The sequence below is a fragment of the Oxyura jamaicensis genome, chromosome 8 (genome assembly GCF_011077185.1).
Source record: "Oxyura jamaicensis isolate SHBP4307 breed ruddy duck chromosome 8, BPBGC_Ojam_1.0, whole genome shotgun sequence".
Classification (NCBI taxonomy): domain Eukaryota; kingdom Metazoa; phylum Chordata; class Aves; order Anseriformes; family Anatidae; genus Oxyura; species Oxyura jamaicensis.
In genome coordinates, this window is record NC_048900.1 from 25,940,674 (window position 1) to 25,962,107 (window position 21,434).

At 38.6% G+C, this 21,434-nt stretch overlaps 1 protein-coding gene across 2 annotated transcripts; it reads left to right on the top strand.

Annotated features, from left to right (window-relative positions):
- The first annotated feature begins 550 nt into the window (after positions 1–550).
- LOC118171066 (protein zyg-11 homolog B) lies at positions 551–20,491 on the top strand. Of its 2 annotated transcripts, none has more exons than XM_035333828.1 (14): positions 551–694; positions 5,872–6,037; positions 8,222–8,976; positions 11,145–11,285; positions 12,595–12,771; positions 13,371–13,435; positions 14,130–14,229; positions 14,318–14,368; positions 14,986–15,147; positions 15,253–15,300; positions 15,907–16,104; positions 16,194–16,246; positions 16,842–16,939; positions 19,058–20,491. In XM_035333828.1, the coding sequence occupies exons 1-14, from the start codon at positions 692–694 to the stop codon at positions 19,246–19,248; spliced, it is 2,208 nt and encodes a 735-aa protein (XP_035189719.1). In that variant the 5' UTR covers positions 551–691; the 3' UTR covers positions 19,249–20,491. The 2 variants fall into 2 exon arrangements, with proteins under 2 accessions (XP_035189719.1, XP_035189718.1); XM_035333827.1 differs by lacking the exon at positions 551–694 and adding an exon at positions 5,704–5,745.
- Positions 20,492–21,434: the final 943 nt, after the last annotated feature.

Consider the following 21,434-nt stretch of genomic DNA (forward strand, 5'->3'; position numbering starts at 1 on the left):
ATTAGTAATTTCTTCCTAATGTTGATGTGTGTGCTGTTTTGCTTAAAAGATTTAACAGCAAACTCTGTCATTTCATTTTAACTGGACAGAGCAATTGTATCACTGTGTATTCTGAAACAAAAAGTAACTGTGTTCTCTTCACCAAGTGTAAATACAGTAATACTTGTTGGGAAAGAGGTCTTCATCGCTGTTACTGTATCTGAAAGCCAAAATTATTTTGTATAAGAGCTGATAGCAAAGCTCCTCTCCATCTTCAAAGCAGGAAGCAATACCTATTGTGCTGGAGCAGCTCGCTATTCGTATTACCCAAAGACACAATTTGGGGCAGGAAACAATCGCAAGAGGCCGATCTTCGTGCAAAACCATGGAGGTGAGGCTGAGCTCCGGCCTTGTTTTCTCCTCCGAAAACGAGCCCAGGGGAGGGTCAGGCAGGCCGGGCCAGCGCTTTTTGGCGAGTAACAGCCCCCGGCGCTGGCCCTGCCGTTTGCATAGCCGGGCTCGGTGTCCTCTGCCCGTCGCGGCTGCTTTAAGGGAGGCGGGCCCGGCGTTACATTCACTTCCAGGTCGGGGGGGGAGCCAGTACCCGGGGGGGGGGGGGAAAGGGAAGGGAAAAAAAAAAAAAAAAGAAGAGGCAGCCGCAAGCTGCGGGACCCGGCTGGCTGGGCGCTCGCCTCCGGCACCCAGCGCCGCGATGGTGAGTGAGGGGCGCTGAGGGGGGGGCAGCGGGGCCGCCGTCCCTCGGCGGGGCAGGTGGGCTGCCCCGGGGTGCTGGCTGCCGGCAGCGGGGCGCTGAGGTGCCGGGGCGGCTGGCGAGGGGCCGGTATGGCCGCCCGGCTCCCTCAGGCGGCCGCGGCCGTTGGCCGGAGCGGGCGCGGGGCCCGGGGCGCGAGCGCTTCCAGCCCCCGTCCCGCCCCGCCGCTGAGGGGCGCCGCCGGCAGCGGCCGTGATGGGGACCTGCGGCCGGCTCCAAGGGTCGGGCTCGGCACGGCTCGGCTCGGCCCGGCCCGGCCCGGCTCGGCCCAGTACGGCTCTGCTGCAGCTGGCGGAGGGAGAAGGCAGCCCCTCTGTTACAGACAGGCCGTGCATGGTGCTGCTCCCTGCTCGGGAGATGAGTGTGCATATTTGCTTCTGAAACACCACCAGACCCTCCTGGGCTGTCTACTCTAATAGACTGCAGTTAGTAAAAGCATAACTTAATCCACTAAGCAAGCTTTTGATCTATATTTTAAAAAGTATGTACCCACTGTGCCTGTTGTGGTGTTCAGTGGACTGCAAGCTTCGTTTTTTGGGAGCTGGGTGCCGACATTTAAACCTGTGGCAAAACTCTGATTCATGGCGACTCTATGCACCTTTGTTGTCGTGCCGGCATTGTGCATCACCTTCATACCTTTGTTCCTTCCCATGCCATACTTACAGGCAGCATTCATATCTTCTCTCACCTTTTGATCTGCGAGGCTAATAAGCTGGTTTTGCTTCCTCCTCCCAACATGCTTTTTTTTCCCCCCAGCGTATTATAGTAGCTTTTAGGTTCAAACTGAGGTGGTGTAGATACCTCTTAACATAAATAGCCCCACGAGATCTGCTGGTGCCTTGAAAATGGCATAACAGTTCCGTATTTTTGCTTGATGCTTCTCCTGATACCTTCTTTGGCTGCCTCGTGTTTCCTTGTGGTTAAGCGAACCCTTCAGGTTCTCTCCGGTCATTTCTAATTGATGAACTCATATCGGAAGTTCTTTATATTAGTTTTCAAGTATATGGTCTTATTATGTAGCTTTAATGTGGCGCTCTTTAATTTTAGATGCCTTGTGTCCTCTGCCAACTTTGTATCACTAGCAACTTTAATCAGTATGATCCCACTTGTGCCAGAGTAATTAATGAAAATAATAAATTTGAGTTTTGTGCATGATCATTTGGTGAGTCTGGTTAATAAATTGCCTAATTTTGTTTCTGTTAATTTAAGTAGGATAATCATAGAGCATTTTTCATAGCATAAATCACTGAACCATCTGTTTATTTTTCACTGCCCTTATTAGTGCTCATGAGAATTCTGAGGAATGCTATTGAGCTGCTAGTATTTCTTCTTCGTTTTAAGCATGTTCGTTTTAAGAAAGTAAATCTTTAGGGCTAAAAACCAAGGCTCTGCTACCATTTATTGTCCTGCTTACTTCTTAAGAGAAATAATTGCCACTACTTGAAAAGTCCCTTATCCTGTATCCCCATCTCCTTCCTTGAGCTTTCAGGGGAGAAAAGCAGATGGGCCTGGCAGAGCATACAGTGACCTCTTGCACTTGTGTCTTGTCATACTGAGTCAGTAATTGGGTGCAAAAATTGGAGACTTAGAAATAGTTCTCCTGGAGCTGAAATTGTTGTCTGTTTTCCAAGGCTTTATACGGGTTTATTGAGGTAAAACTGATCAAAAGCTACTGGGGGGGTTGGGGGGGAAGATTTGATTTTTAATGACTGAGACACAAAGCTAGAAAGAACTGGATCTTTCAGGCTGGAGTTGGTAGGATAATCACAATGCCTATAGTGAAAAAGGCCCACACAGCAGTGGGATTTAGTTTTCCTGCAAAGTTAGATTGCGATTACTGACGGGAAACATCAGTTAAATTTGTCTCTTTTTTGTTATTGTTGTATAAGCAGGTGGTTGCACGGCGATGCTCTTCTGAAGGAACGGGATTTTTTTGGGGGGGTACTCATGCTCAATTAATTTAGACTTTTAATAAAATTAAAATAATAAAATTAATATAAAATTAATAAAATTGGGATTGAGACTCTCTAATTTATTCTGGGTACTTTAATATGTCCCTTTAAGCTCTTCTTTTTCTTCTTAACTACATTTTGAAATACAGAGGTAGATATAGTCTGGGAATAGCTAATGTCAACACAAAGAGTTTTTAACAAAGTATGAAGGATTGTGTTATTTGTGAGAACCTTCCCTACTGCACTAGTGACGTACACTATAAGCTGAACCAGGTAATGCCATATTAAGGGTGGGATTGCATTTCAGTCCGCTAGTGTATTGGATTACTGCTAGATGCCAATGGCCATGTGCTTTACTCTCCTTCCCTCAGCTCCTTGTTTGGTTGGTTGTTTGCCTTGGTTTTATTAAGCACTTACAAAGTTGGTTTTTTTTTTTTTTTTTTTTTTTTTTTTTTTTTGGAAGACTAAAAGAAGTTTTAAAGAAAAAAGCATTAAAAATCCCATCCCAAGTTATTCCATTACAGGTACTATTCCTTACAAAATACAGTAATCTTGAGCTGTGGTTGACACTTCAATTGAATGCTGTAAATATGTATTTGAAATTGAAATAACCAGAAAGTGAAATGAACTGAAAAACAACTGCCAGGTTTGTTTTCAAGCTGACATTCAAAAGCATAACTAAAGAAGGGAAACACCGAAATCGGACCCCTGTAGGTGTTCAAATACAACTGCAGGCTTTTATTATGAGCTCCTTAACTGGGCAATATTGTCTCAAAGTAAGAAGTGAAGAAAAGGAGTTCCACTTGCTCATAGAAAGGTTTGCAGGTTGCATTCAAGCTATTCTAATTCAGTAGCAGACAGCCTAGGAAATCGCTTTTATGGTGCATGTCAAGGGACTTTATTAAATGCATGTAAAAATGTTTCCCCTGACTGTCCAGGTTACCTCCGGAACCTTTGCTAGGTGTGTTTTGTAACAAGTTGAAGTGTTACAAACGTCTCCTGCAGCTGGCATAAGTGGGGTTGATATAAGTGGTACTCTGCTGTTCCAAGTGTGACCGATCCCTGCTTGTGGATTTTGGCCATTTATAGCTAGAGGGAAGCCCTGCATGGACTTTTAAAGTGATTATTTTATTACAAAAAAATAATATCTCCAGGTTAGATTGGCTAGCTAGAGCTACAGGCTGAAAAAATAGCTTTCTGAGTCATATGCTAGCAGCCTATCTGCATGGCTAAAAATTCTCATCGGAGTTTGCTCACCGATATATGGAAGTGTTTTAGCTTTTCTGGCAGAAATTATGCAACAGTGCCAGAAGGAATGAACAGAGCCTGTATTCTGTTTTTTGTCATGTTTAAGCATCAAATTAGAAGCACAAGAGCTAACGAGAGTTGAGGCTGTCTTTGCTTAAGTGAGAATAATTTTCATATGCTTTTGAATAAGGGTTTTGATTTTTTGTTTGAATCAGCAGCTGTCTTATAAGTCCTGGCCATGTGTATTAATTTCAACTTAGAAAGAATATTTCCTCCATTCCTTTAAAAAATGTATTATTTTAAAATAACATTTTTTTTTTTCTCTCTAGAAGTATTTCTGGCATTATTGCACATTGTAAAGAAACAAAAGATGTTAACAACTCCAAATTCTGTCCCTCCTCTTCATATCAGTTTGTGGTGGGAGGCAGCCAAAATTGCTGTTTTCTGGTAATGAGAGCAAGTCACATCACAAAATAACTCCCGTTTCTTCAACAATAATATTTAATAATCCAGTTGAGCAGAAGTTAAGCACTTAGTGAAATCAAGTCAAAGGGGTGGAAGCTGCATGTCAAAAGCTGCAGAAAGAGCTTGTATTTGAATAATTTTGAGTTATTAGTTCCCAAACCTGTACTTAAGTCTTCAGGAGCTATTAAACTGCAGTCTCTCTCTGTTGGCAGTTCATGATTCATTAAAGATAAGCTCCATTCCATCCCTACCCCAAATAGGTGCACCTGATTTTAGAAGATGCATTTCTGTCATTTTCTTTATATTTCTTCTACATAACCTTTTATTTATTTCTCTATTTTTGCTATGAGAATATTAGGCAAATGAAGCAACAGAAGAGAAATTAAATGAACTAGCAAAGAAAGGTGGAATTATCCAGAACTTTCAGTATGAAAGGCAAGCTACAATTCTTCCTACAGATGAGATGTGGCAAGAGTTGTTGCTGTTATTTTCAAAATTATCCGGGGGAGTATGTACCAGTCACTCAGCCTTCTTTTGTGTAGCGCTGCGGATGATTCACAGGGCTGCGAGTCATTCTTTATGTTGATTAATCTGGGAGACTGAAAACAGTAAGCTATTATTAGATGCTGAATAAAAAATAATAATAAAAACAACCAAAACCAACCGACCAGAAAAAAAAAGTTGAGTTTCATGTGTCAATATGCAATCTCCCTCTGAAGGAAAATGTGAAGTTTATATTCTGCCTTGTCCTATGTACCCAATGTTCTCTATAGATATTTTCCAGGTTCTTAGCATAAAAGGAGGAAACTGGTATTTTTTATCAGAAAGAATACTGTAATAATTGTTACTTCATTGCAGCACAAAATTTGGATCTTTCTAATTTAGATTTTTTTGTTGTTGTTGTTCGGAAGCTTTAGCTGCACTTTTCAGTATCAGAAATTGCTCCTAACCATACATGAGATTTATCTACATTCCTAATGTAAGCTCCTGGTAGACTTCTGAGGTGGATAGATTTAAATGGAAGATTAAAAGCAATTATATCAAGAAGTAACGTTTGATTAAAACAATAGTTCTTTCAGTCTGTCTTGATCGATTAATTACCAGCAAATGTCACAAATTCAAATTCTGTCATCAGAAATTGGGAAAATACTTTTATTGCCTGTGATCTCAGGCAGGGTTTAAGTACAGCAGACAGGCTGGCTGTGGCTCTCAGGGTGACCGTGGGAGGAGGCTGTCCCCCAGCTTGGCAAGTCTCTTATTGTGTGACCCAACTCACAAGTTTACTGTGGCTCTAAGGGGAACATGTCGTGTATATTTGCCCGTTCAAATGTGAGTCAGACTAACAAAAAATAATGATTTCCCTAAAAATAACATTGTAGAGGAACGGTGGAGACATAGACAGCAAAAATGATTTGACTAAATCACCTTTGTTTCATTGTGTTTTGCATACAACAGGAGGAAGCTTCTCCCTATTCTTTGCTTGACATCTGTTTGAATTTCCTTACTGCTAACCTGGAGAAGTTCTGTACGGAAAGGCAAGATGGAACGCTGTGCCTGCAGGAGCCAGGAATGTTTCCTCAAGAAGTGGCTGATCGATTGCTGCAGACAATGGCATTTCATGGTAAAACAATTATTTGTGGGTCATCAGTGGAAAATATTTTACTGGAATGTGGCACTGCAGTTAGGGTGTGTTTTCTAGTAGATTCTGATGTCGGAGCTATTTAAAATGTGTTCCTTAAGCTCTGAATAGAGAATTTCTGTTATTTTGGTTTTGCCACAGGTTCAGCTGGATGTTACATAGCCGGATGGATAGTTCTGAATTGAAAATCCTTTGTCTTGTATTTATGATTTTCATTAAATGTACTTTTAAGAGAATGTTCTTGAACAAGTGCTTTTAGCACTTTTGTTGCAGTGGAATTCTTTGCTAAAAGCCAGTCAGTTTCAAGACTAGCATAAGAAGGTATGAAAAGCACATAGTGGTGTTCCTATGTGTTAGTACTGGCCCAGTATATTCTGACAGGCTTTTGAAGAGAGACCTGCCATCTTGTTTGCTTGCTTTTAAGCATGACAAAGGAAAACATTAAGCGTGTGTCAATAAAAGCTTCTTGGCATGAAGACAGTGAATGTATAAAATACTCTAGAGAAGAGGTAGGAGACCCATTTCTGCAGACTTCAGAGATGAGACGTGACACTGGAAAAATCGCTTTAAGCACACCAAGAGCCCTCTCCTGTAGGTGCAGGTGTGGCTGGCTGCCTTTGTGCAGATACTGGTATTCTCTCCAGTTGTTGCCAGCTGGGTGTAACAGAAGAGATTGTCCTAAAAAAAAAACAAAAACACAACAAAACACACAACCTCCCAAAGCTCTCTGTCTTCAGCATGCATTACTTTCTGATAAGTAATTATTTAGAGTAGTCCCAAGAAATCAGATTCGAGGAACAGAAATGTATTACCAGTGCTAGCAGTGACGAGGGCAGTTTCAGACACAGAAACATCACAAACACTGTGTCAGTGCAGGAAGTCAAAAAAAAAAAAATGGGTGGTAGATAAATGGGGTGTGGCAAAGGTAGGTCAGCGGGAGAGCCTGACTTGAACCTTAATTAAAATGATTAGCAAACATTACTAAGTAATTTAGTTATATTTGAACTGAATTATATTTATTTATTGCACATGTTCTTTAGAAAGGTCTGCAAATCTTAATATTAATTTAACTTTGTCACAGAGACAATTACTAGCTCATGACTTAAATCTAGACAAACTGTAGCGGCAATGATGCTTTTATTCAAATATAGTGTGTTTTCAATTTCTTTACTATCTTCATTGTGCTTGAAGTTGCAAACCAGGGACATTGGCATTTATAACCCTCGGGAGCAAAATTAGAAGGATGTGTACTTCCTACTTCTGTGTGTGTGCTTGTGTACCCATACCCTTCTCATAGGGCTTTTTATAAAGTAGTAATCGCTCTGTTGATGAGACACAAATAAGATATCTTGGTGTTTCTGATGTACTTCAGATAATCCTGTGCATGGAACTAAATCTTTCAGTTAGTGTTTTGTCAGTATGCTGCAGGAAAAGACTACTTACGCAGTCATCTTGCTACAGAGCAGATGATAATCTCAGACAAGGCTATTGTATTTCCTTTTTTTCACTGCTGTCTTTCTCTCCTTCCCACTCTTGTTCTCCTGTTTCTCCTCTTTGAAACAATTTTTAGGTTTCTTTCTCACACTTAGCTTGTTTCTGAGCAACGCTCCTACCTTCTTCATGAGCAACATATAAAATAACTTAATTAGCTTAGTATAGTGTATTGATCCTACTTATGAATTCAGTTGAATGCTACAGTATTCAATTGAGTTAAAGCAGGATGGAAGTGGATCATTAATTGCTGGTGCTATTTTGAGGTTAACAGAACTGTGACCAGGGAAGAAAAACTTCAAGAAAACTTGAAATTCAGTTTTTAGCACTCTTCTAACCAGTTTGAGTGGGAAAATCCAGCATATGCAGGCTGTAGTCTGAATGTTTTCAAATTATAGCTACATTTTATTTTGTTGTGTGTTCTGTCTTCTGAAGAAAAATGCACTGTGTATACAGTGTCTTCATTTTGCTGTCCTATTCTTTAACCTGAGATTATCCAAAAGTGAAATCATAATTGCAAAAGCAGAAGCTCAAATAAAAAATGTTGAGATCAGCAGCATAATGATCCAAGATTAATTTTGCAATTAATCTGTGTTAACACTTATTTGTTTCCCTTTGGGTTCTTAATAGTGGTGTACAACACTAGAAGCAAACACTAACACTGTTTTCCAACAGGGCTTCTGAATGATGGAACTGTGGGCATCTTCCGAGGCAACCAGATGCGTTTGAAACGAGCTTGTATCCGCAAAGCCAAAATCTCTGCCGTGGCTTTCCGGAAAGCGTTCTGCCATCACAAGCTAGTAGAACTTGATGCTACTGGGGTGAATGCAGATATCACAATCACGGACATTATAAGCGGACTTGGCAGCAATAAATGGATCCAACAAAACCTTCAATGCCTTGTGCTGAACTCACTAACTCTTTCTTTGGAAGACCCATATGAGAGGTGCTTCAGTCAACTGTCTGGGCTTCGTGCATTAAGTATTACCAATGTTCTGTTCTACAATGAGGACTTGGCAGATGTTGCATCACTCCCTAGGTTAGAAAGTCTGGATATATCCAACACCTCTGTTACTGACATAACAGCACTCCTCACCTGCAAAGACCGACTGAAATCTTTGACCATGCACCACCTGAAATGCTTGAAAATGACCACAACGCAGATTCTGGATGTGATACGAGAACTAAAATATCTAAATCATCTTGATATTTCAGATGACAAACAGTTCACATCAGACATAGCACTTCGCTTACTGGAACAGAAAGATATCTTGCCTAACCTCGTGTCTCTGGACATTTCTGGAAGGAAGCATGTTACAGATAAGGCAGTAGAAGCATTTATCCAGCAACGGCCAACAATGCAGTTTGTAGGACTGCTAGCTACTGATGCCGGCTACTCAGAATTCCTAACAGGAGAAGGAAATCTAAAGGTTAAGTGGGAGAATTAATTTTGCTGAAAAATTAGAATGTTCAGGAAAAGTAGAACTAATCATTTGTAATAAATATATGTAGGTGTTTCAGAAGAAGGCTGGCAGTTAGTATTTTAACCGTAAGTTGTAATTAGTGACTTCATGTCAGATTCCTACTTGATTTTGGAACAGAAACTGCTAGATTTAAATAATACTATTGTAAAAAAGAAATCTATTTTCTGTAACGTTTTAGCGAGCGTTAAGTCCTGACTTAACCTACCAGATCTAAGACAGCTGAACTACGTCTAGTCTGAAATAATTTACTGGAATAATATTCTTGGGTTTGCTGCCCGGTGTCTAGCATAAGGCAGCAATATGTAAGAGGGAGAGTTACAATTTGCATAAACTTTGAGCAGTTCATGATTAACACAGCAGATACAATAAAACTTAATAACTGAGCTGCTGTTGTGTTCCATCACCTCTTCTATTTCCTGATTACGATATTTCTACCTACCTTGAAAGGTCTTTTGAGGGCCTTGAAAGGTCTTTTGAAGGTCGTGAAAGGAAACTGCAGAGGGAATGAGGAAGAGTTTGCATAATGTGGCCATATGTCTCCTATGCAAGCTGAGTTTTGCAATTCAGTTTAAAAAGTAGAATGCCCTTGTTATATGCTAATGAGATAACACAGCAATGACAATTTTTTAATAATAATTTTTACCTGGAACTTTTGACAATTGTTAATGGCCAAGTCTCTTGAGTACCTGGTTGTCACAGCTGACAGCAGCGTGTATGAATGTTGAAACATTTGTTGGAGAAAGCAAGTTCCCATTTGACATGATCAGTGTATGGCATCAAGAAATGAAACCTCACATTTGGTATTAAATAATTCAGCATAATCCTAAGAAATAAGCATTAGCTATATAGAATACATGCTTCAGGTGACTGTGCTATGAAAAGGTACACACTTGTTTTCTTTTTTTTTTTCAGCTGTTTAGTCTCGATACTACTAAAGAATAATCAGGACACAGCCCTTGTGGAGTCAGTCAAAGTAAAATATTGTTATCTTTACAGCAGTCCTATGATAGTTGGCTATAGAAAGTTCTTGAAAGATTAAATGCTAGACAGACATTGTAGTTAAAACCATGAAGCTGAGTGGAATTCCTCACATAGTGGCTGCAGAATATGTCAGTAAATATGATTGCCCTGCTCTAGTTGGTAGAGAGCATAAACTAAAGTCCGAGATGGTATCACTTCTCTCAAGGCTGTAATATCTTCCTGGTCTAGCCAGTTATGAAAAATTTGGTTCCATACGATAAAGATGCATGAAAAGTGACACTTTGATCTGTGAACATTTGCTTTCCCTTAAGTGACAAATTAGGTAGAACAAGTTCTGTGTGCTTCCCCCAAGAAAACCAAAAAACAGAGTTTGCAGCAATGATTCTAAACATAGTAGGACTGAGGAACAAACCTGCAGTTATACAACACGCAGATACAAAGTAGGTTAAATACAGTGAAATGGAAGATGCGGTAGGTTGGGAGGTGGAAAAATTTGCAGCTAGTTGCTCATTTAGTATTCTAAACTTAAGCTTGTATTAGTCAACAGTCAGTAGCTTCTAATGCACTAATATAACATAAATTAGTTTAGTGCTAGCAGACTTTAAATCCATGTTAAAACATTACAAGAATGTTTTCTTTTGTAGTGCATATGAGGTAGTTCTTTAATACGGTGCTGGAGAGGTACAGATCTAGCTTATAGGAAACCTGATGGAGACAAAAAATGTAAATATTTATTGGCAGAGCTAGAACCCGGAGCAAAAAATATCAGCCAAAATATATTTGTCAGTTTATTTGACAGAGCACTCAGTTTCATATACTGCTTTTAGGCATTTGTTGTTTCATAAGCAGTTTTTGTTAGTCATAAAATGTTACTTTTACTTAGTGGTTTCATATGGATGTGCTTATAGTGGTGTCTGAAGCCTAATTTTGTCTTGTAAAGGGGATTCTTTATGAAGAATGTTTGAAGATCACGTAGTGCTGGATTAATATGGGCAGATAATGTAATCATTTGCTTACTGAAGGCTTTGGCTGAAATATCAGCACTTTTGAAACTGCAACTTTGCAATTTTATGAACAAAGTTCTTAAAGTAAACGATGATATCTTGAACTAAAGATTATTCGTCTGTTCATAGGTGTCAGGAGAAGCAAATGAGACTCAGATTTCTGAAGCACTGAAGCGTTACAGTGAACGGGCCTTTTTTGTGAGAGAAGCACTCTTTCATTTATTCAGCTTGACACATGTTATGGAAAAAACAAAGCCTGAAATTTTAAAGGTAAAATAGTATAATCTTGATGAGAAGGTCTTGCATCATTCCTTAAACTGATTGTAAGGAGGCCATCCCCAAAACCCTGTTAAAAATTAATTTTAAACTTTTACGCTTCCAATGTGATTTTTAAGGCTAAAATTTTAACAATGGATAAAAATTAACAATGATTTAATGATGGAGATGATGCCCTAGTAGTGTTTTATGTTATCTGAAATTGATCTGCACTAATTTAGTGTCTAAATTTATTAGCATCACTAGTAGTTGTGAATGATTTGAAGTTTTTTTCAGGTACTGAATTAGGTCTTTAGAACATAGTTATCTTGGGTCAAATCAAAGGTTTGTCTGGTCTTATTCCCCATGTACAGCAGTGCCTTCTGCTGATACTTCAAAAAGAACAATAACAGGGAAGGGATATTTCTCTCCACTGTCATCTGCCAGTTTGGTAGCAAATGAACAAATAATTGTTAGTCATACATTGGGCTCTAACTAGTGGCAATTCCTGAAACTTCCTTAGAAACCCATTCTAGGAATTGGCTTTATGTTGCTAGAATAACCTTGAATATTGTGTTAAGTTTTGGACCCTTCGCTCCAAGAAGGGTATTGAGTCGCTCAAGTGTTCGCAGGAAAGAGCAACAAAGCTTGTGAATGGACTAGAAAACAGACTTATGAGAAGTGGCTGAGGGAATTGGGATTGGCTGGAGAAGAGGAGGCTGAGGGGAGACCTCATCATTTTCTACAATTACCTGAAGGGAGGATGCAGTGAGGAGGGTGTCAGTCTCTTTTTTTCAGGTGACAAGTGATAGGACATGAGGAAATGCTCTAAAGTTGCACCAGGGGACGTTTAGGCTGGGTATGAGAAAGACTTTCTTCACAGAGAGGGTAGTTAAGCATTGTAACGGGCTGACAAGGGAAGTGGTGGAATTCCCATCCCTGGAGGTATTTAAGAGAGGTGTGGACATGGCACTAGGGGATGTTGTTTAGTGATGGGTCTTGAAAGGTCAGGTTGATGGTTGGAATTGGTGATCTTGAAGGTCTTTTCCAACCTAGATGATTCTGCAACTCTGTGATCCCCTCTGAGGGGCTGCTGCAAACAGTACAAAAGGACTTGGAGAAATAGAAGTTGTCAGCTTTCAATCACTGAGCAGAACGAAATGTTCTTTCTGAGAATTAAAATCATATCAGATGAGTTTTTTCACTTAAGTAAAGAGGAGGCAGAAGTTAGTCATTGTCGTGGCCTGAAGCAACAGTGGATTGCTCTTGGGGTATGTGCACAAGCATATATGTAAGTAATGTGGATAAAACTCTTGCATTTCAGCTTGTGGTTGTTGGAATGAGAAATCACCCCCTGAATTTGCCTGTGCAGTTAGCAGCAAGTGCGTGTGTCTTTAACCTAACCAAGCAAGACCTAGCAGCGGGCATGCCTGTGCGGCTTCTGGCTGATGTTACTCACTTGCTCCTGAAGGCCATGGAACATTTCCCAAATCATCAACAGGTAAAAGATGAAATTTCCTAATTTTCTGTAGGTTTCTCTATGTTGTGGATCTTAAGAGAGATTTTTCCACATCTCATGACCTCAAGAGCAGCTGTAAGCAAGTACTCATGCAGCTACATTTGTGCAGGATTTAAGTAAATGTTACTTCCTTTTGTGCTTCATGCCCTATGGGACTGTACTTAGTAGAATCAATGTTACCATAATGTGGCTTGTTAAAAAGACTTTCATGAAATTAAACTTGCAAATGAAGTAGAAAATACTGTTGGGTGAGTTGGTTGCCATTAGAGGTGATCTTGCTGAGAAGAGTGAATGTCTCCTTGAATGGGCAAAATGGAAACCAAGAGGTAATGTTGTTGGATATCTGACAAAACTATGATTCTTACCCTAATGAAACCATTTTCCAGGCAGGATTAAGCAGAAATGCACAGCAGTTATATTGTCTTGTCTTAAAAACAAACATCTCTTCAGGCAAACTTTGGATATGTGGTTACTTTTTTTTAGTTATGATCACTTCGCTTGTGGAAATATGTTTAATGATTCATAGCAAGAAGGTGTTTTGAAATGTGTGTCTCTGAAATCATTTTTTTCATTTCTTATAGCTGCAAAAGAATTGCCTTCTTTCACTGTGCAGTGACAGAATCCTTCAGGATGTTCCATTTAACAGGCAAGTTTTATGTCAATTAAAATGAGCTGTAGCATTGCAGAATATTTTTCTCTGTTGTTTTTTAATACTTAAGTATGTTTATGATTTCTTGGTCTTTGGAAAGTCATGGCTGCTCTAGAGGCTTGATGATCACGGGGTTGTTTTCTTGTCTCAATTTCCTCAATTTAAATCATTCTAATGTGTTAATGCTTGTGGTCTGTGGTATTTTGGGCCAGTAATACATAATAGTTTTGATCGTAGGTCTGTAATAAAAACCTCTAGTATGCAGGTATTTTTACTTCACCTGGATAGGTCTACCACTAATCCTGTAACAGAAGTCAGAATTTCTCTGTGGGACTGTGGGATTGTTTTTTGCAGAGACTTTTCTACTTGGATGGTTTGCTAAAAGGCTTTAAAGTATGTTGGTCTGCTGTTTCAGAATATTGTGTCAAATTTTTCTTCCTTCTTTGGAAGCAATTCCTGTGCACTTTGATGTAAGATAAGAAGTAAGATATCCTAAGCAAACATCTTGAAGCTGACTGAGGTTCATGCAATACACGTAATTTCCTGATGTATTCCTCCGTTTTTGATACAAGGCACACTTCTGGTTCCTTTGGTCTTGCATGCATTTCTATCTGAAGTGTCTTCTGTGTACATCTTTCTTTTGGTAAGACTTACAAGACTTGGGAAAACTAAACTGATGTTTAACTTTCAGATTTGAAGCAGCCAAACTTGTTATGCAGTGGCTGTGTAATCATGAAGATCAAAACATGCAAAGGATGGCTGTAGCCATAATTTCCATTCTTGCTGCAAAGGTAAAAAAATAAAACTTTGAAATGATCAGATAGTATTTCTAAAGTACATTTAAAAAAAAGTGTTGATGATGGATTTATTTATTTATAGCTTTCGACAGAGCAAACAGCCCAACTTGGTGCAGAGCTCTTCATTGTTAGGGTAAGTCAGATACTTTCTTAACAGTCAAAAATACCATCCTCTCGAGCTATGCATGCTGACGGTATTCCTAAAGATATAAAACAAAAATAAGTAGATAGAATTCTAAGAACGCATTAACCTGTATTCATCTGCAAGTTCTTTGGAACAGAAAAGGCTAGAGAATTTGCTAGAGATGGTATCAAGCACAATGGTTATGAGACATAATAGCATAGATGAAAAGAAGCCAAAGTGACAAAACTTGGTACAGTTAAGATGAAGTAAAATAACAAGAAATTCTTGGCTTCAACTTCATTCTATAAGACTAAAGATCCTTAAAAAAGGAGTATTTGAAGTAAATTGTTAGTGCTGTCAATGTCCATCAGTAATCACACTACACATGTAATTATGGTGAAAACAGAGGAATTATTCAAGCAGGCAATCATATTCAAAAGGGGGGAAAAAAGGTTTAATAACAATTCTGTTTGGTATAGTTCGGGTCTTTATTCTATAGTTTAGGTCTTTATTCTGCTTATAAATGCAGTTTGCATTACCCAAGGCTGCACAGAAACAAGCAGAGGAGCCAATATGTTTTTTGATATACAATCATAACTAGGATTTCCTTTTATTTGTTTTTCCAGCAACTTTTACAAATAGTTAAGCAGAAAACAAATCAGAATCTTGTAGATACTACCCTCAAGTTCACACTGAGTGCACTTTGGAACCTCACTGATGAATCTCCAACAACGTGTCGGCACTTCATTGAAAATCAAGGATTAGAACTTTTCATGAGAGTCTTAGAGGTGAGTAGTATGGTTCCCTGTGGATTGCCAGCAAAGGTTTATAATTAAAATTGTTTCAGTAATAAGCATAAGCAGTTACATATAGTTTCTTTCTATTTTCCACAGTCCTTTCCATCGGAATCATCCATTCAACAGAAAGTTCTTGGACTTCTGGTGAGATAAACAAAAAGTCTGAAATCTGTGTTGTTAAAATTTGATCTTTTTTTTTCCCCACGTTAATCTGAAAATTTGCCTGATGTTTTTGCATTCATTTAATCTTGATAGTGTTCATTATTCACAACTGACATTGTTTCAGACTGTTTTGTCAATTCTCCAAAAGCACTGATTGTATTGAAATTGATGATTACAGTAAACAAAAAGAGCTTTTATGAAAGAGCAGTGAGTGAGGCTTCAGATATGTCTAAATGCAAAAGTTAATTGAAAATGAATGTAATTCAGAATTGTGCACCTGGTGAAGTTTATCGAAATTGACTATGTTTGAGAAATGTTAAAAGTAGCCTTGAAGTTAGCGTAATCTGCATGTTAATGACCCAAAATTACTTATGAGAAAACTTCTGTATTCTAAGGCAAATTTCTGCATTAAACTGGAAAAGTTTTAAAAACAGAAGTAGCATTTTGGTATCTGACTGTCACCTGAACATATGAAGATCTTATCCTGGCATTTATATGTGTTTACGTGCACTCTGTAGTTCAAATTCTTATGTTCATCTCCCTGATAATATTTTTTTTTCCTTCCCTCTTTGTTTCCCTCCCCTCCAGAATAACATAGCTGAAGTTAAAGAACTCCATTCTGAATTAATGTGGAAGGACTTTATAGACCACATCAGTAAATTATTGCACAGTGTGGAGGTGGAAGTCAGCTATTTTGCAGCAGGGATTATTGCTCATTTAATATCTCGAGGAGAGCAAGCCTGGACATTAAGTCGCAGCCAGAGGACCTCTCTCCTTGAACAACTGGTACTGAAATGACGGTGCAGTTTATTGTGCTCTTCTATTTTTGTATGTTTGTATTTAACATTGACAGTTCTTTGTTCTGTATTTTGCAGCATTCTGCCATTTTGAACTGGCCGACTCCAGAGTGTGAGATGGTGGCTTACAGGTAACAATTGTCTTGATTTAGAGTTTGGAAAATACAGTAGAATTGAACTAAATTTAAAACTTGTTACTGAAGCAGAGTAGGCTGCTAGCCAGACCTGGTTTTGTCAAGCAGAAAAATGCCTGTCAGCTCAAAATATGCAGCATGCTGGTTTTCCTTTCGTGACCAAAGAAGGGTAGGGACTCCTGTGAAAGATAAATGTAATATCGCTCTGTGTGAATTTCTATTAAAGATGTTTGCATCCATGTCTAAAAGACTTAAAAACTGAGATTAACCAGTAAGATTGTATTGGCATGCACTGGGTTAGCACTGTCTGTCCTAGATAAAGGGACTTGACGCCAAAAAGTACAATTAGATAATTACTGTCCGTTTAATCATTATTTCCGGTATCTATATTTTTGCTGGTTATTGTCTTAAACATCAAAAGGCAGTCACCTTTTACATCTAAAACTCCAGTTTATCAAATGTCTGTCGCAGTTATATTTGCCAATGAATCAGTAGATCTATGATATGATCTATGAAGAAGTAATGTCTGGTAGCAAAATGAGATGCTGACTGAGATGCTGCTCTCTTTCTCTTTTTTTTTTTTTTTAAATAGGTCTTTTAATCCATTTTTTCCACTACTTGGCTGTTTCATGACACCTGGTGTCCAGTTATGGGCAGTGTGGGCCATGCAGCACGTCTGCAGCAAAAATCGTATGTATTAAGATAAAATTACCCTTAAAATTGTTATTTCCTAGCATATTAATCGCTAGCATGAAGTGGGAATAATAGGAATTCCTATGATTCCTGATCCTTTGGAGAAACTACACTGAGGCTTTTATTAAATGGGGCAGGAAAAGCAAATTATAAAAGTTCTATAAATCCATTTGATGGAATTTTACTGTTGAATGCACAGTATTAATTCCAGAATGTAGACATGTTAAGATTAACTACATTTGCAGCTTGCACAGGTATTTTTATTCAGAAATGTCGATATTAGTAATGGGCAACAAACTACTTCCAAATTAAAGGAGAACAAGGATTACAGCAGGTAGCTATCTCTTACCACCAGAACAGAAGTTTTAGGTAATCCCGGTCCCTAATCACCTTTTTGCAATAACTTGCTGTTACATGAAAGACTATTTCTTAATCTGCTTTTCTCATCTGCAAAATGAGAACACCGGCATCTTCTTTTTAAAATGCTTTGGTAGTAGAACATAATGAAATGCACAAGCACTGGGGAAGGAAATAAGTCCCCGGAGCATACCTAAAGGATAAGGCTGGACAAACCTTCCTGACTTTTTAATGACTTTTAAAAATATATAAATGTAGATGACACGAGTATGTATATTTTCATTAACTTCTACCGTGTATAAAGCAGCTTTCCTCTGCAGTATTAAAAATACTTTCTGTGCCAGTGTTTTAATCTTCCCGACAGCAGCTATGCTTGTTTATCCCTGTCCCATAAATCACTGTTTCCGCAGTGAAAATGCATCTATTCAGGACCAAGCAATAACATGGCAGGATATATAAATGCACATAAAATATGTTTTTTCTGCTCTTTGTAGAGCTCAGAACTATAATGAGATGTTGTTCTTAGGGTACTCTATCCCAAGGCCCATAAGGACTTTTCCTATGTTGAAGTAGGACTGTTCTGACAGCAGTTTTAGTCGTCAGACTTTGAATAACAATTTTTCATTAAGACACCTTAAGCCTGTCTTAATGAAATTAAAGCAAGCTTTCTTCCCCTCTTTGTGCCTCAGCTCTGTTAGCTTGGTATAGTCTTATTTGTTCTATTTATTTTTAGTGTTTATTTTGTGCTGCCCTAACCTCTGCGCTTTCAACATGCCACAGAGGTTTGTACTGACAGTGAGTAACTGCACTGTAGAATGCAAAGGCTGTGAATAACTGGATGACGTATGCCTGATTTGAGATCAAAAAAGTATAGCCCTGACATATTTATATATGTACATTCTGATTATATATCCTAAAGTTTAGTTCTGATGGCAATTGGTGCCAGAAGCTTCTGGAGAAAGGTGCAGAGAAACTAAATGCTTGTTAGCAAATGTAATAATGTACGCGGAGGGAAAAAATGATTCTGAAATACGAAGATTTCTATGGGGAAAATTCTTAAGCTTGGCACCAGGATGACATTTCATCCTGGATTGGAGATACATTTTATTTTGCTCTCCTCTTCTATGTGGGAATGAAAAGTAGTCTGGAATTAACGGCATTAATTTTGTTTTCTCCTTTTGCTGTTTCACACCTCGATGAGCTAACGTACCTAAAATATTAGTAGCGCCGCAGCAAATGTGATCCCCAGTGAAAAGTTTAGTATCAGCATTTAAACAGGTCAGGTGCTGCATCACTTGGGTGAAGGGTGAAGTTAAGCACATCTGCTATCATGCCCTGTGGACTGCATTACAGTCATTGTGACCTTTTTGTGACAGCTTCTGAAGCTTGTGTGTTACGTTACAGCTGTGGCTCTTTTTATAGCTGCTCTGCATGTGATAACACTGCAACTGATATAGACTTTTCAAAAGCAATAACTAAAATGGAAATAAAAATGTAATTTTATCTTGAAAAGTCTTTCATAGCAACTTATCCTAGTTAAACTATTTTCTATACTAGTCAATGTAAGTAGTATTTGGCAAAATGTTTTCAAAGGGCCTGTTTTTCAGCCTTTTTTATTCACTCTACAAGACTTCAGGAAGTGTCTTAAATGCTGCCTGCCTCATAGGAGATGAAAGTGGATTTGAATCAGTGTTTACAATATCTGCTACTTCTACCCTAGACGCGTTTTTTTGGATTAACATTTTTATCTTATTACAGCTACCAGGTACTGCAGCATGTTAATTGAAGAAGGTGGCTTACAGCATTTATACAACATCAAGGAAAATGTCCAGACTGATCCACATGTCCAGAGGATTGCTATTGCCATCCTAGATAGTTTGGAAAAACACATTATGCGTCACGGGAGACCACCACCATGTAGAAAACAGCAACAAAATAAACCCAACTGAAAGCTGCAGGTATAAGAGTGTAAAGTATTGTCTCTGTAATAATCCTTTCTGATGTGTGTGTAGTTGGAGTAACTTGTAATATAGTGGTCACCATTAAAGTGATTTGCCGATAATTGTGGTACCCAGAACCATGTATGGTAACCTTTGGTGAATGTCAACTTTAATGGCAACCGCATATGCAACTTGTAAAGGGTCACTGCTTGAGCTGGTCATACCTGTAGGATTACTGCTGGCTACAAAGAGATGGGACTCGAACAGATCAATAGATCAATGTGCACATCTGGAGGATTTTTTTTTTTTTTTTAAAAAAAAAAAGGACTTCTAGGAATATCTTGTTTTGTGACTTCTGGGACAGAAAGCTACTTCATCCCTATGATTGCTGTTTATAAAGCTGGTTACCAGTTCGGTGTTTGAATAGAGCTGTGTGTGGTTGTGATATTCAACACTTTTACAGATTACAAAAGTACATGCATGCAAGTTACAAATGACACTTGTAACTAAGGCGACCAAAATGTCCATCGTCTCATAATCCTTCTAAACACAAATGGGGACTTCAGCTTCCTTTTCCTTTTGCCTGCAAGCTGTGTTCTTTTGTTTTCCTTGCTGCTATAACAATGCCTTTTTGCAGCTGAGCTCTCCTGAGTCCTCTGTACTCTCAGTAAGGTTGAGATCAGCACTGCATCAGGGAAAGTGGAAACTCACTAAAATAAAGCAATAGAAACAGGTTTGATAGGAACCACAATTCTAAAAGAATGAGCTAGGCTTGAGATTTTAAACTTGATAACATGAAGGGGATTTTGCTGTTGTTTGGCTACTTCTGGTTGTGTGTGGGATCTTTCTTTTCTTTTTGGAAGACTGACAGGGAAAGAGAAGGCTCGTTAAGAGCAAAGTACTGGTCTGTCCTCATCACGAGGGAGATTGCATGTTGAGATAGGAGGCCCAGGATATTTGGTCACCTTATTTATAAGAGACTAATGATTGCTCTGTTGTTTTCTGTAAATACTCTGTCAGTATTGTGCAGTGAATAATATTTCCAAATCATCACAGTGCAAAATATTGCCTAATGTTCTATGTAAACCCTGTGTCAATTGCATTGTTCTGTGAAGTGTGAAATTTTACATAAAGATGCTAATTGTAACAATTTACTTCTTTCTTGGTTACCTGTGGGTTTCAAATGATGTGTTGAATGAAACGTATTGCACAGCATATGGATGCCTGATAAAATACAAGTGATGGAAGCAAACTGCATGTTGGTTCAAATTCACTTTTATTTCAAGCATTGTTTCTGTTTATCTGGTTACAGTCCATATTTCCATGAGAACTGACTGACATTCTTAGACTCTTCTGTAAATATATTGGTGATTCAGTTTAAAGAGAAAACTTAGGTTTGGTAACTTACTAGGAGGGATGGCTTCTTCAGGATGACCGTATTTTACTATTTTTAACTCCTTCCCTTCCTCTTTCTCCCCAATTCTCATTCTGCAAATAAAAATATCACCTCTAATCTTCAGTAATCTAGTTATTGTCTTTTTCAGCAATTTCAAAATGGATTGAGCCAGTAACTTTACCAGTGTCATGTTGTATAACTGCTGTTTGTATGAAGGTATGATTTGGCTAGCATAATTTTCCTATGTGTATCTGGTTATATAGTGTTTTCTTGATTCAGAAAGAAATGAAATTGATTGTAATTTGAATTATGAAGGTGGTTTAAAACATGAAAAAATGCCCTGAAAGCTTTTATCCACCACCTGTCTGAGGTGTCTGCTATGGGGCTTCTGCCGTAACAGTTGCATTGTATGACATGGCCCAGGCAGCACTGGTGTTAATGGAACGCGTATAAATCAGTTGGCACCACGAGAATTTAAAATAAACATGACAGCTCTTCTTTCCAACACTGTTCTTTTCTAATAACAGGAGAACTTGGTAAGGATCTTAACTAAAACGCCACTGCTATGTGCTGACAAAACGAATGGGATGCTGGCACCGGTCCAGATGGTGAAGATGTTGCTTCATGAAATTCCGCAACCAGAAAGACTGTAGATGATTTTCCATACCCTTGTTTTGTTCTCACATGCTTCAGGCAAACAGTGAGCAGAACTCTTTTAAGCAGAAAAATATTAATGGCAACAAGGTGTAAATCTACTTAACTAACAATTTACTTGTGTGCCACTTACAGAAAGGTCTCT